Source organism: Phaethon lepturus, unplaced genomic scaffold, assembly GCF_000687285.1.
Source record: "Phaethon lepturus isolate BGI_N335 unplaced genomic scaffold, ASM68728v1 scaffold5424, whole genome shotgun sequence".
Taxonomy (NCBI): Eukaryota; Metazoa; Chordata; class Aves; order Phaethontiformes; family Phaethontidae; genus Phaethon; species Phaethon lepturus.
In genome coordinates this window covers 1-16,582 of record NW_010533854.1, presented here as the reverse complement: position 1 = coordinate 16,582, position 16,582 = coordinate 1, and the positions used below count along the sequence as shown (strand labels likewise).

The 16,582-nt window shown below is 37.8% G+C and overlaps 1 protein-coding gene across 1 annotated transcript; it reads left to right on the top strand.

The window, feature by feature from the left end:
* Nucleotides 1-271: 271 nt before the first annotated feature.
* On the top strand, nucleotides 272-16,469 carry LOC104619441 (excitatory amino acid transporter 1-like; the record flags this gene model as incomplete). Its single annotated transcript, XM_010285322.1, has 6 exons — nucleotides 272-501; nucleotides 1,887-1,929; nucleotides 10,262-10,557; nucleotides 11,903-12,136; nucleotides 15,950-16,144; nucleotides 16,420-16,469. Coding segments are annotated over exons 1-6 (1,048 nt in total), but the record flags the coding sequence as incomplete, so codon positions are not given.
* Nucleotides 16,470-16,582: the final 113 nt, after the last annotated feature.

Below are 16,582 nucleotides of genomic sequence, written 5' to 3'. Positions count from 1 at the left end.
TGGAATACAGGGAGTGCCACACTGCATCCGAGCAAGAACCTTTGGTTTTCACAAAGTGTGAACAAAGCACAGAAATCTGTAACTCTTGTAATAGCAAATTATGTAATAACAAGTATTAGGGGTGGGATGGGAAGACAGGGGCAGTACAAGAGGCAAAAGAGGGCCAACTTACCTTGGGTAGCTTTAAAAGTACTGGTCATCAAATCTCTCCCCACAAAACAATTTTCATCATGCTGAGTTTATACTCGTTACTCACAACTGTATGAGGTGAATGTCCTTCTGCTTAAATTTACTAGGAATTGCTGCCCTGGATAGTAAAGCATCAGGGAAGATGGGAATCCGAGCAGTAGTCTACTACATGAGTACTACGATCATTGCTGTACTGATTGGTATAATCATTGTGGTCATCATCCACCCTGGGAAAGGTACTAAAGAAAACATGCACAGAGAAGGCAAAATTGTGCAAGTGACAGCAGCAGATGCCTTTCTTGATTTAATCAGGTATGGCTATGATATTGCACATTTTCTGTACCAATAGCAACAACAGTGGTATTTAGATTCACACGAGAACAAAAGTAGAGAATTTTAGACAGTGACGGCAAATTTCTTTCAACTATGTTATATCAATATCTCTAACCCCTACAACACTACAAAAAATTTATTTTCAAATCAAGCTGTTGCAAGGGAAGAAACTGCTTTCAATATTCAATGAAAGATTCTTTCTTTCACGCACAAAAGAAAGACTTCTGTTCTGCTATCTGCATGGGTCTTTTCCCCTCCTTCCATAGCACAATCTGTATTACCAAATTCCTCTGCTTTCCTTTACTTCCAGCTTTTGAGAGTTTCCTCACTTCACTTGAATCCCTGATTTAGCTGTTCATCTTAATTTTTAATTGTAGCCTCCAACCTGGGTGCCTCTACTCAACTTGTTAAATTGTATGGATGGGAAATAAATTCCAGGGACAGGCAAGTAAAATGCTTGAAATAGAGGGGCACAGATATAAAATCTTGTTTTCTCCTTGCTCAGAGACTCTGCAATGCCTCTTTTATAGAGCTAATATGTCACAGATGTATTCCAGGGAGTAGGGAAGCTGAGGTTTTGAACTCGGGAGCTTTTCCACAGGTAAAGACACCAAAATTTTGTGTTCCACTAACCCATTTGGAGAAGCCAGAGACATGGAGAAAGGCCTCCAAGAGTCATGCTGCCAGGAAGGGGGACTTCAGAAAGACCCATGAAGAGGTTTGCACTCAGATTCCTCAAGATTTATTCAGTTAGGCTGCTTCTAATTCCCTCAGAAATGTCACCATTCTGGAAAACAAACAAACAAACCCCCATGTGTAACAAGTATACACACACATATATAATTATATGTGTATGTGTTATTATTAAAGAATACTCAAAGTTCAGAAATATTTTTTTCTTAAGCACAACAAGACTCTAAATCGAGTGATAAATGTCGTGATGTACTAGGCTATGTGGTTGCAAAAATTCTTTGAGGAGTAGAAATGCATTAAATATTAATAACTTCTTTATTAATCTGGATTCAGAAAAGTATTAATACAAAGTTAAAACTGAGCACTGACCCACAGAGCTTTGTTCATTTGGTAATTTAGCTAATATCCTGCTCCATAACCAGACCTGCTATACAATATTGGATAGAGGGTTTGCAATTGCCAGGATTTGTCCAACCCCACCACATTTCCTCCCAATAAAGTTAACCAGTCCAATGCTGTATGCAAAGCTCTACTCACTGTATACAAACTTACATATTTGCCTTAGGATTCCTTTGCAAACTAGCTCATTAATTCTTTTATTAGCCGTGCCCCTACTTAGGATATTACTAGAGTCTTACTACTTCTCATGTTATTTTCTTTCTTTTTCGCAGAAATATGTTCCCTCCAAATCTGGTGGAAGCTTGCTTTAAACAGGTAAAAATGTTTCATTATTTCCAACTAAAACATAACAAAGTAAGAAATTGAAATGTAATAGCATTTGCTTTAGGAATATCACCTACTTGTACAGCAGAAACAAATCTCATGTATGCTGCCAGCTGCCAAAAAAACCCCAAACAAACCAAACAAATCTGTGCTTTGTTTTCTAATCATATTTTCTCAGTATTTGCTATGAGAAGTGAAGAAAACAGACCTGGCACAGCAAATAAAAAAATAATTTTTTTCAAAATGTCAAATTCATAAGTCTAGAGCAAGCTTCATTAAAGTCAATACAGAATTTACTTTTCAAAAACAGTGTTATGTTACATTGAGACATACTGAGGTATGCACCATCTGTATAAAGACTGGAAGATGTTAAAGAATGTAATGTGAGAAATGTGCAGAGGTTTGAAACAGTGGCAACAATTTTGTGGACATAAATAACAAAATCAAAACAGGGAACTTCCTGTCACCTATGGTATGAGTGCATAGGAATGCTCTTTCTATGTTGCTTCTCAATTCCTCTGTCATTAGCCTGGTCTTGACCTTAACTGTTCTATGGAGAAAATAATAGTAAATAGTTACATTTCTTTTTTAAAAGGAGGACATTATAGATTCAGTGAAACCTATAATGTGTATATCCATAATCTAATTGCTTCTTATCGACCCCACAGACAATCTTGAACTGAAATTATTTACCAGTTATTGCTGTAGCAATAAAAAAAAGCTGAAATGTGGAGGTCAAGAAGCAAGAGGATAAAGTAGAAAGTTTCCAAAGTCCAGATGAGTTACATCTTGCAGAAGAACTGAAAAGAAACAGTAACATTTTCTTTAGTTATACAAACAGAGACTAATAAAAAGCAGTGACTTTCTAGATTAAAGATTTGGTCAAGATTAAAGATAAACTAGACCCAGGTCCAAAACCAACAAATTCTATGCCTCTGTTTTAAGTAAGGATGATGAACTCAGGACAGTAATGCAGAAGAGTAGTACAGAAATACAAAAGTCTATAGCTGAACTAGAAACAAAATTCAAAGAATTTCATGTAATAAAATCAGGGAATGATATAATCTTTATCTCAAAATAATGAAATAATTAGGGCATAAAGTTACAGATCTAGCAACAAGTATTTTTAATAAATCTCTCAAGTTGGGAAGTTATTGGAAGCAATATAAGATGCACACAATGAATTTTTTTATATCAAGATACATAAAAAATGCCAAAGAAGGTGGTACGTCCCTGGCAGACTGTGATACTCTAAAGTCACAAAACCAAAGTGAATTGGTTCTTGCAGACATTGGCATGTTCGGTTATCTCCTTGTAGCTCTTCACCACATGTGAAATAAACATTTAGAAATTAACAGTAATTTTGGCTTTGAGATAAGAAGTCATCATCAGAAAGAAAAATAACCACCACACCTCTAACTCAGGTCTAGGATATATTAGGTGACATAACTCCAAGAGAGGAAATAAAGCCAGAGGAATGTGACCATCTGGAATACTGAGTATATGCTGGTCATTACATTCATGGGAGGAGTCGTACAAAATGAGCACAATGGAGAGAGGAGTTACTGGGATTGTCAAAAGAACACAGTGTATAGAGCAAAAAGAAGCTTGATTTTAAAACTATTCAGGTGCAAAAATCGAAGTGGGAACACAGCTGTATAAGATCAATATTGATACAAGAAGCAATGGAAATCACTATGACTGAATTTAAAGTGGGAATCAGAAAGGTGTTTAACCTTCGTTACTTGAAAGGTGAGGTCCTGGAAAAATCTTCGGTTCAGAGCTGTGGGAACAAATTGCATCATCAGTTTTAAGATACAGCTTGAAAAATTACTTCAACAAAGTATCCCACAGCAGCAGGAAACCTGACTCAGTGACTAGCAGTCCTAAATCTATGTTCTTAATTAAAGATGACCTGTTAATTCTGTTTACTTTAACTATGTTGTACTTCTCATGTGCTTCACAGCTTAAAGAGATTTCCAAAAAAATGGTTCAAAAACAGGAAATGTTTCATGAAAGTTTTTTCTGCCTTTCAGCAGCAGCGACGCTTACTGAAGCACCAGGATTTTAAGTCTGTCATACAGATATTGTTACCTTTTGAATTAGGTACCATAACCTAGACTTAGGTACCAGTTATTTTGTTATAGCAGATTTGTTAAACCAAAAACATCTTACAGGAGAAATAAGTACGTGTAAGATTCATAGGTATCCAAATGACTTTGTACATCTGACCCTATAGCTTTGTTTTCAAAAGTTTACATCAGGTTTTTCTTATGTTTCTCAGAAGATCCATCTTCTCGGGATGATCCATCTGGCACTAATCTGGCTCTGTAACACCATGTTTGCTGGCCCAAACATAAAGCAGATTACTACTCATAGTTGTCCACACTCAAAGGTGTATCACAGAATTACAGAATCACAGATCCACAGCTTTGCACACCTGGAAACCATCACTGGCATATACACTCCACATTCAAATCACATTTTTTGATATATTAGGTGCTCACATACTATCTTACGGCATCCGTAGGCAGGTTTCTTTCCTGACAGAGGTAGGTACTGGAACCCACTGGAAGTTTTTTTCTTTCTTTCTCACCATGGCCAGCAGATAGGTCCTCTAATGACTGTGTTAATACTCACAGCTAGTTTTGAACCTATTACTTCCCCACCAATAGCAAGCACTTCCCAAAGTAGCTCCACTAACACACAGGACCAGCTGTCATTTCCAAAGTTTTAACCTCAAAAGATCAACTATTACTTAAATTTTGTAATACCAAGACATGGAAAATTGTACTTTCCTCCGCATAATTACTTTTAGTGAAGTAAAGTTAGTTTTCTGGATGTGAAATTGTTCTCCTGAAAAATGAAATGGAGCTGTGTGGAGAGGATAACCAAGGTGAGGACAGCTTCTAGATGGAGTTGGGAAAGCTTTTATAGGATTGCTGCTGGAAGAAGAGTCGTGAAGGAAAACTGGGACCTTAGGACATATTTAGGAAGGATCTTTCTAAATTTTCTACTGTTCCTCATTCAGTCTTCTGGACCTCTGGATTCCCTTTCCTGTTGTTCTTTCCCATCAAGTCTGTAATGCAAACAGAGCTGCCTTCTCTTGCCTCTTCTTCTCCTCCTCCTCCATCTTTGCACATTTTCTTCCCCAGAAACAGGAACAAAATGCCCGTTCCCCTCCAAAAAGGATCCCAGAAGCCAGGAGGAATACCTGCAGGAGAGAAAGAGAGACCCTAAAAGAGCTAAGGGAACCCTTTCATTCAAACTCTTCAGATGACAATTGGCAGAACCATTTCAGGCTTAGCTGGTGGCTTTCAGTCCCATGCCCCAGGAAAGTCTATGGGGACAAAGAGCCACCCTTGCCTAACAGGTCAAGTTAAGAAGAATAATTTGGAAAATGTTGGACTGTAGCTCCACTCTGTTCTTCACTAGTTACTCCCTCTCTCCCTGTGAAAGACCAAAGTCCTGTTGGCACCCTGTCTCTAACGGGACCTCCTCCAATTAAATCAGTGGCAGATAGGGATGACTGGAAACAGCAGATCGTTAACCCAAACAGCACACTTTCTGATGCTGGTTATTTCCATACAACATATGTTGCTACCTTTGCTATGTACTGATCATCTGGGGGCATTTGTGATTTTTATCCGTAATAGGGGAATCTGTAAAGACAGACTGCAGATAAATATTCCACACTTACCTAAAACTAGATTACTTTGTTCAAATTTTTCTCTATACTGTTATATTCACGCCCAGTTTAGGGACATTTAAATAAATCTCTGTATTTGTCTTTCAGCTCTGGCCATTATCTCTTCATTTCTCTTTCTTTGCTAAATTCAAAAGTGCTATCTAGCCTAGGGCTAAGCAATCGTAAGCACTCGCTTGTTAAAGAGATACCACTTTCTAACTGCTTGTTCCTTGTGCTGTGCTCTGGGGATATATCAAAAAGACAAAAGAAACACAAGTGAACTTGGTACACCAAGAGAAACAGAATCACTCAAACAATTTGGGGAGGGTCATTCTGTTGTGAATAGGTGGAATGTGATGCCAACTGAAGCTTAAAGAACTGGAAAAGTGCATCTGAATGATAACTGCATTTCTTCTGAGCTATTTTTAATTAAATATTCTTTCCTGAACTCATCAAGGGGATTGGAAGTGTTAATCACACATCCAGACATGAATACTAATTAATATATACTATCTATTCCTCATGATAATTTTGGCTAGTTAAGATATATTTTAACCTGTGTCATCAGCTCTTCTGCAGACAATTTAGAATGCTTTCATGCATGTCCATATGGAAAGGAAAGAAAAAGTCAAGTAGGAAGTTGGGATATCATTTTAATTATCAAATTATCAATCAATAAATCAATTATTTTAATATAATTTTTTTAGGCTTGCATTTAAGCAAATTTGTTGCTTTTAAAATCATTGTTCACTAAAAACTACATAATCATACATAGCACAGACAGTGCTAATGATATTGTCTCAGGGTACTGACAGTAAATTAATGGGTTTACAGAGCAGTTACCCATGCAATTACCTTGTCTGCAAGGTAACCACTGGAATGTGCTACTGCCATGTTATAATGTTGCTTCTTAAAAAGTCATGCAATATATTCAAGTCAAATGACTGTCAGTATCTTGTATCACTAATGAACACAAAATAATAATAAAAGTGTAAAGAGCGCATTCATTATATTATGCAATAAAGTAATTATATTGCCTATTTCATAATAAGATAACTTAATTAAAATTCATTTCAAAGTTGTTCATTAGCATGTGTCTTGTGAGAAAGTGCAGAAATGACATTTTTATATCCTACTTGCAGATAAAGTTGTTCATTGCAAGCTATTTGTATTAATATGTTCCAAATAATATTTACTTTGCTCCTAATTTGTTCTCCATACATGAACTTAAGGGAAAATTATGAATATTTTGCATCTAAAATCTGACCAGGCAAAAACACCTCTGCCTGGAGACAAAATGCACCAAACATCCTCAGAAATGACGGGACTTCAGTGATGTTGTCTAGTCCATCACAGATTATCAGTATAGGTGTATGGACTTCTAATAAAACATAAACAGCTCTTCTGAGACTTTTAAGCCTACAGTCTGTTATATGAGCAGTTTTAATTTGTCTAATTTCTTGCATTAACTGAATGTCGCAAAAGAACAAGGACCTGCAGAATCACAGTGTGATACTAAAATGTTAGTTTGAGGTACATGAGCAGCTGATAACTCTGATTCCCATCAAGATACAGATATGCCTGAAAGTAAGAATCTCATAAAAGCTGACAAAATGATCTCTTATCACCAGTTTCTCTGCAGAGCAGTAATAGCTAACTCTACTGTTACCTCATCTATTTCAAAACCTTTGACATTTTCTATCATCTTGAAGGTGGTCTTTCATCCTGTCACTTCCTATAAACAGTTGGCTTTTCACCATTCCACACACAGAAAATGTGCTTTGTTTTGGTCAGGCAATCTTGTATTTTGCCTTTAGTGTCATCTGAAAAAGTACTAATAAGAATAAAGCTCAACCTACAATTTTTTCTTAGTAGATATCTCCATTTCCCGTTTTCCTTAATTTCTTTTGCTTCACCAGGAAGATTCTTATGACTTTTGATAGACAACTTCGGGCATAAGACGACAGACACATCCATAGAGTTATCCTTAACCTCATTTAGCAATAATGAAAAAAAGGCTAGCTCAAGTGACTGTCCCAGAGCAAATAAAGTTGCTCTGATTCCCGTTGCTCCGATTCCCTTTTCAATCTCGTTCTAAATAAACCATTTCTCCACTGATCTGGAAGGGGTTCTAGAAAGACTATTCTCCCTAGTAACACTTCTGGATACTTAAGTCTGACCAACAGGGTGAATCAACAGATAAGTTCTACATCTCTGTGTACCAGTCTAGTAGCTGAAATGGAAATGGACTTTGCTAAGTGAGGTCGTAAAATCCATATTATATCCCTAAAGAGATTTAGCTAATAAAGGATTAAAGGCAGAATTCAAGAATCAAAGCACAAAAAAAAGAAGGAATATGTTAATTACAACCTAAAATTATTTCTAACTGGGTTTTTAAAAGTAAGAAATTTCATGCCATTCACTTCACTGCCAACTCCTCCTTAGTGCCCTCTCATAATTTTTGAGCCCAATGGCCAGTTCCAACCTAACTTGACACAAGGAGGGCAATTCTCAGGCAAATCAAGACTGTGCTGCCACTGAAAGAAAAGCAGTTTATGACTTAGCTTGTGGCCTGTTTCAAGAGGCAGCAGCCAACCAGCCAGGCAGCACACACCTCGCACTGTCTGACAGCTGTATCGCGTCTTGCTTTTGACCTGCCCACATAGGTAGGAATGAGAGGGGGACCTGAGGGCGATGGAGGAGAATCAGGGCAAAGTTATTTATGATGTGTCCAGGGAAAGTAGGAAATTAAGAGCAAATTTGGTAGGAAATTAGGCTTTAACTCCAGTCCTTATTAAGCAGCTTGCTTTTCTATGTTTGTCTAATCTGTATGCCCACAAGTCCAGCATAATTACACCCTTCAGTTATTTGTATTAAGGAATTTTTACTTAAGGTTTTTTCCTACTGAAAAACAGTAATAAAAACATACATGTAACAGAATTATCATACCTGTACACATTTTAAAAAAAAAATTAGAAGTCTTTGATGTACGCTGTTAGGCAGTATTTACACGTTCCTGTCAGGACTGAATTAAAAACCTTTTAGAGATAACTTCTAGAAAATTTCCATTTCCATTATAATACCTCTGTCACTTAAAGAGGCAAACCCATCCCTCTCTCCCTGGCTGTGTAGTTCCAGTCTCAGTGTCTTGCCCTCTCTGCCAATCAGTCAGTGAGCTGATTCACCTCCATAACCTTTACCCAAAATGGCCACTTTTTTTGCTTGGTAAATTTTCTGCCAATTTAAAAAGCAGAATCATCTCAGTGAGAAATCAAACCAGAATTGACACAGAGGAGAAATTATCACAGGTTGGATGTGAGTGGGTGAGGGAGTGGAGCTGAGCTTTTCCATGTCAGACAACTGTTCAAACAGCTCGGCTGTCTCCTCTAACCACAGACCAAACCTTTAAATGTTTTAGCAAATTTCATTTAAGACTCAAGAATATCTGACCTCCATGGAGATTTATTCTGCTACATCTTACTCAGAAACTTTCCATAAATCTCCTGTAAGCACGTTTTATTTGAAATTCTGAAAGACTTAAAAGCCTTGAAGAGTATGCAGAAAATATGTGGAAGGAGTGCACCAAGACTGTTCAGGTGTGGAAAGTAACAGAAAATTAGGTCAGTGTTGATAGACGCTGATATTCGGGTTTCCCACCTTTGTCATAAGTGCTCCATTTCACTCAAATGCTTTCAAAGTGTGCAACAGCCTCCAGGTGCTACTATTAGTTCTACAGCTCCTGGATTTAATACTTGTTTTTTCTTGGCAGACTCAAAGGAATAAAAATCCAAAGTTGCTGAATAACCTTGACACAAGCATCCCATTGCCATAATAGGGTATTTAGCATTCTGAGATATATTAGCAACATCACACTGGTGATACTTAGTATTCTTTGTGCTTAACAGAATTTAATCAGGACCAGGGCTGCAGGGCTTTTTGAGCGCAGACAGAAATATTCAGGATGTACATTTCTCTTTGAAAAAGCATTGGGTGGTGAAAGATTGGTTTTCAAAGTAGACATTTAGGAGCATATTGAGATTTTGAAATTGATTTGCTCATTCCATAAGGGAAGCATTTAAGGTAGAACCCTTTTCTTAATTGAGAAAAGTGGTGATTTGCTACTGCAAAGCGTAGATTACTAATGGCTTTTCCATAGCAAAGGAAAAAAGAGGTATGATATATTAAAGTTACTTTTAGTCTAATTTTTTCTAATTCAGAAAGAAGAAAAAGTAAGGAAACACTAGAGGACATGAAAATATTTTAACTAGCCAAAAAAGACCTATTTATTTAACAGTTGGAAAAAAGTTATTGGGAAAAATAACAATTTACAAAAATGCAAACTAAGAATCAATAGTTTTGTCACAAAACTCATAAGCATGACAAATCCTGCCTTTGATTTTGACGTATTTATGAGAAAACAAGTTCTGAAAACTGAAGATGAAGATTTAGCTTTGAAGTTAATGTGGGGTTTTATTGCATTCAGGGAAGCCAGGTTTTCATTACAGTACATTTTGCCAACAGATATTACACAAAGAATTCAAATGTCCTACAATAGTAATTAATAACTTAATGTGTGATTTTTACCTTTGTTTGCTATAATTCACAGAATTCCTATCTTTCTTTTATTTTTAACAGTTCAAAACTAACTATGAAAAGAGAATGTTTAAAGTAGATATTCCATCCAATGACACATCCACAGTGGCTTCCATAATAAGCAATGTGTCAGAAGCAATCGAAACCCTCACCCAAATGAAAGAGGAAATAGTTCCTGTTCCAGGTTCTGTAAATGGAGTAAATGCCCTTGGCTTGGTGGTTTTCTCAATAAGCTTTGGCCTGGTGATTGGAAGCATGAAGGAGCAAGGTCAGGCATTAAAAGACTTCTTTGATAGCCTTAATGAGGCTATCATGAGATTGGTAGCTCTAATCATGTGGTAAGTGACTCTTTGATAAACTCCATTTTAAGTTATTAACAATATTTTTTCACTGTAGTCAGGCACTGAAACAGGCAAGACCCTGTTTGGCAGCAAGTCAGACAATAAGATCTTAACTCTGTTATAGTTTTTTTTCATCAGTGAACCCAAGAACTGTAATTCTGTATGTATGTCAATTATTTGCCCAAATTTATGTACTCTTTCAGTGTGTTTAGCTTTTGACATGAGAAAAATCACGGTCTGTGGCAGAACTTACTAAGCTTACACAAAGCCATTCTACATCTTCATAAAGATAGCAGTCACAACAATATGTTATCAAAGCTCCTTATATCCCAATCTGGCTTTGCTAAAGGAAACCAACAAACCTCTCCCATAATCTTATTTCTACACAGCAAGACCTTGTTATCATTAGTTTCCAATGCAATTGTTTCCTGCAGTTGTGTAGTGTATATATATGTCCTTGCATAGTAGCCGCACAGCTTACATGTACACATAATTTTCCTACTTTCTTTATTGTGTTCAATAGGTAAATAAAATCAATAACTTTTTCCTCACACATTAGGCATGAAGCCTTTTCAACAATGAAGATTCATTATTTGTCAGGTAGAAGATTAATTAAGGAAAGAAATTGTGTCTTGTGGCCTTTACTACAGAAAACAAACAAATTCCAAAAGCCTACCCAAGAGCACACACACATATGTACTAGGTACAAAACTAAAAATTAGTATATTTTTTCCAGTAACTAAAATTCTGTTCTGCCAGAAAACATCTATACAAAGCAAAAATGTTTTCTTCTTCTGTGCAAGCATGCTCAAGATGATAAAGCTGCGGATGAGAATTGTTACTTCTGAGAAACTTCTACATGGATTTGATGGCTTAAAATACAGTTGAGATATGCTGGAAAAATTTTGTTCTGTGGTAATTTAGTGTGAAAAGACACTGGAGAAATACCAGAACTGCGCACTTGACATAGTCTACAGCTATGTCAGTTGAGCCTTTGTTCATACAGGCAGAATTAGAATTGGCTAAACTAGCTTTTAAATATCGCTTGAATTCTAAAGGGACGTCATCGCCCTACATGTCTGAAAGGCATGCTATACATCTTGAAATCCTTACCAGATTCTAAATCCAACAAAGCCTATCAGAAACGTTCACTGTTGTGGTTTAATCCAGGTTGAACTGTTAAGAGTTAAAGAGTTAAAGTCTCGAACTGCTTCTGCATAATCCCAGTCACCCTAACAGTGAAATCCTACATTCATGCATGCATACAAACACCAAAGGTATGGATGGAGGAGTGAACTTCTACTTTGTTCAGTGCAATACTGAGGTGATTTCTCATCTGCAGGTATGCTCCACTTGGAATCCTCTTCTTGATTGCTGGAAAAATTGTTGAGATGGAAGATATGGGTGTGATCGGTGGTCAGCTTGCCATGTATACTGTAACAGTTATCATCGGTTTGCTAATTCATGCTGTCATTGTCCTACCTCTTCTCTACTTCCTGATCACTCGTAAGAACCCTTGGGTATTTATTGGAGGCTTAATCCAGGCATTAGTCACAGCTTTGGGAACATCTTCCAGGTATAATACAACATTTTAAGGCCATATTTGTTTTGTAATATTACTGGTTTGAGAAACGAATTTGCTTAATGTAATTGGTTAACTCTGTATTCAAATATTTACCTGGGCACTTTATTTCAGTTCTGCTGCTCTTCAACAGAGATAATTATTATCATTATGTTGACCTGAACTCTATTTTTTATAAGAAACCCTGAACAGAGGTTAAATGACACTGTTTGGTGATGCAGACCATATCGCCAGAATCCTTGTGACTTTGATTAGCCTTGGTGTTTAAAATTTTTAAGTAGTTTGTAATGGTTTGCTAATGAAGGATGCAGCTGGCAAAAGATGCGCATGGCAGAAAGAAGCAGCAAACAGGAGAGTTCAGAGAGGATTCTGAGAGAGCTTGAGAGCCCTTCACAGAATCACAGAATGGTAGGAGTTGGAGGGGACCTCTGAAGATGATCTGGTCCAACCCCCCTGCCAAGGCAGGGTAACCTAGGGCAGGTTGCACAGGAACACGTCCAGTTGGGTTTTGAAGGTGTCCAGAGAAGGAGACTCCACAACCTCTCTGGACAGCCTGTTCGAGTGCTCCGTCACCCTCACAGTAAAGAAGTTTTTCCTCATGTTCAGGTGGAACTCCCTGTGCTGCAGTTCATGCCCATTGCCCCTCGTCCTATCACTGGGCACTGCTGAAAGAGACAGGCTCCATCCTCCTGACAGCCACCCTTCAGATACTTATAGACATTGATAAGGTCCCCTCTCAGCCTTCTCTTCTCCAGACTAAACAGCACCAGGTCTCTCAGCCTTTCCCCCTACAAGAGATGTTCCAGTCACTTAATCATCCTCGTAGCCCTCTGTTGGACAAGCTCCAAAAGCTCCTTGTCTCTCTTCAATTGGAGAGCCCAGAACTGGACACAATACTGCAGATGAGGCCTCACCAGCACAAAGTGGAGGGGGAGGATAACATTTGTCGACCTGCTGGTCACACTCTTCTTCATGCACCCCAGGATGTCATTGGCCCTCTTGGCCACCAGGGTACATTGCTGTCCCATGCATAACTTATTGTCTACCAGGACTCCAAAGTCCTTCTCCATGGAGCTGCTTTCCCTTATAGGCACTTGACATTCTGTGCTCAAAATCCTGATAGCCAGTGATGGATACACAACCTGCAACAGAAATGTCACTTTTGCTCTTTGTTGATGAAGTCATAGGAACATCATGTGAATAAAGAACCTGTTTGCATCTATGATGAAAGGAGAGATTATTGTAGTCAAATATAAATTTCTATACCATATGACCTTTCATTTTAATAGATTTTAAAAGTGTCTCCTAAAGACAGAGGTTTTAAGTCAGATACCCTGTATTACTAAATTCAATTCCCTGGTGTTTGGGATTACTTTGAAGATCTATGTCCAACTCTGGAGCCCTCAGCACAGGAAAGACATGAACCCGCTGGAGCAGGCCCAGAGGAGAGCCACAAAAATGATCCAGGGGATGGAACACCTCTCCTGTGAGGACAGACTGAGAGAGTTGGGGTTGTTCAGCCTGGAGAAGAGGAGACCTTACTGCAGCCTTTCAGTACTTAAAGGGGTCTTAGGAGAAAAATGGGGACAGACTTTTTAGTAGGGCCTGTTGCAATAGGGCAAGGGGTAATGGTCTTGAACTAAAAGCAGGTAGATTTAGACTAGATGTAAGGAAGAAATTTTCAAGACTGAGGATGGTGAAAGACTGGCCCAGGTTGCCCAGAGACATGGTAGATACCCCATCCCTAGAAACATTCAAGGACAGGTTGGATGGGGCTCTGAGCAACCTGATGTAGTTGAAGCTGCCCCTGCTGATTGCAGGTGGGTTGAACTAGATGACCTTTAAAGGTCCCTTCCAACGCAAAATTTTCTATGATTCTACGGTCTGGATGAGAAGGTACTGTGACAATTAACGTAGAATCTGATTAAGTTTTGTATCACTGAAAAACTTCTTGAGGACTTAGAAAAACTATGACAGTATATTAATGGGTAGAGAGGGACAATTACATACTGCACATTTAACATTTTAATGACAAGCCTTGCAAATTCATGAAATGCCTAAAAAGGAATTTGATTAATAATGATTTATAAAATAAGATAATAAAACTAATGCCAGTCAACATAGTTGAAGAGAAAATAAAATTAAACTCCAAATGGATAACAGTAGTCATGGTAAGAGGATATGTTCCAGCTTCTGTAAGACATTCCACTTGGTGTTGCTCAAGATTCTGAGTAATAACCTGGACTGATCCAAGAGATCATATAAAACATACTATACTGCAAGTGGATTTAAAAGGTGTTTAAAATTCAACTGTTAGTTGACTGTCATCAAAGAGATTTTCTAACACTATCTTGCACAGCCCTTCTTTACATTTTATCAGTATTTTATTTTATCAATATTGATGAAGTTTGCAAAGGCATGAAAGTCTTTTAAGTGGTTAGCAGTGAAGAGGTCACTGAGACAAAGTAATCTGAATTTCTGGATCTTGAAGAACTTCTTTACTTTGATGTGATCAAATGTAGAGATACATCTTTAAGAACAAAGAGCCCAGACAGCTCTTAAAAAATGGGCAATTTATCCTTCCTTCTGAAGCAGTGTCTCTGAAAAGGAATTTGGCATCACGTGGGCAGAATGGGTACTCCTGTAGCATATGAAGCCAAGATGTTCAATTAGGTTGGTCTTTAAATGAAATTATCATTTATATCATATTTGGATGTAGCAGCTGGAGAATAAGATTAAGTGGTTAATTAATTCTGCCCCTCCCCCTGCCCCCAGCGGTGCTTAGCTGGGACAGACTTAACTTTCTTCATAGCAGCTCGTATGGTGCCATGTTTTAGATTTGTGACCAAAACAACGCTGATCACACACTGATGTTCTAGCTATGGCTGAACAGTATTTGCACAATGTCAAGGCCTTCTCTGTTTCTCACTCTGGATCCACAGTGAGTAGATTGAGGGGTGCAGAATAGGTTGGGAGGGCATACAACCAGGCAGATGACCCGAACTAACCAAAGAGATATTCCATGCCATATAACAGCATGTTGAGCGATAAAAAGGGAAAAGAGTCGAGTTTAGGGAGGTTAGGCATCTTTTACTTGGGAACTGGCTGCACCTTGGTCTATCTGTGGGAGCTAGTGAGTGACTGCCTTTGCATCACTTGTGGTTTTTTGTTTTCCTTCTCCTTCCCCTTATCTTATTCCCACTTATTAAACTTTTTTTTATCCTCAACCCCTGCATTTTCTTGCTTTTACTGTTCTTTTCTTCTTTGCCTATCCTGACTCAGGGAGGGCGAGCAAGCGAGTGGTTGTGTAGTGCTTAGCTGCCTAGTGGTGTTAAACCCCAAGTAGTAAAGTAATGTAATTGTCCATCAAAATGCCTTTTTTCAGGGGAGCCAGCAAATTAATAAGAGAAAACATGCTGTTTACTGAAGGCTTGGATAGCTCTATTTGTATAATTTCAGGAAAAAAATGCTTAGGGACGATTCAGTCATAACTCCATGACATAAAAAACGAGAAGCAGCAATTTTTTAAACCTCATGACAAAATACTGGTTAGACACATTCAGACTAGAGATTACATAGAGAATGACAATAATGAACCACTGGAAAAACTTTCCAAGAACGTTAGGAGGACCTCCAGCATTAGAAGTGTTTAAATTCAGCCTTCACATTTTTTAAAAGAATACTCTGGTAGATCACAGAAAAATTAAGACAGAACAATCTCTCTTGTCATCACAATTCATGACACTCTTTTCATTTCCTCTTTGTAAAATTTATATTGTATATTACCTTTTCTTTTTTTTTTTTCAGTTCTGCAACACTACCTGTTACATTTAAGTGTCTAGAGGAAATAAATGGAGTAGACAAACGAGTTACAAGATTCGTACTCCCAGTTGGTGCTACAATTAATATGGATGGAACTGCTTTATATGAGGCTTTGGCTGCAATTTTCATTGCACAGGTTAACAACTTTGATCTGAACTTTGGGCAGATTATAACAATCAGGTACAGAAGCCATTATTACCTACATCTAATAAAAGCGCCTTTGTGATGACTACTTCTTGCTGTTATATGTGGGATTAAACAAAAACATCTAGAGCTAAAAACAAGAACTGCTACAGTAGCTGGCTAACTGTAATGATTTACATCTGCACAGAAGAGGCCCCGCAGCACATATTCTCCATTAGGTAAACATTTAAAGAACTGTAACACACCTACCACCGCACTTAGTAGAGTCAACAAGAACACTTTTTAATGACTTTTAAATTTTCTGTCTTAAGAATTCATGCAGCTGAGCTGTCGGGAGCTATGGACTTACAATCAGTACCAGGTAGTTTATAAAGCATGTACAAAGTAGTTGCATAGAAGCATCACGATGCTAATGCTAGGAAGAGGTAGTGTTTTCCTAGTCCTGATGGTCTCAAGATACAAGTAGAGCAAGCT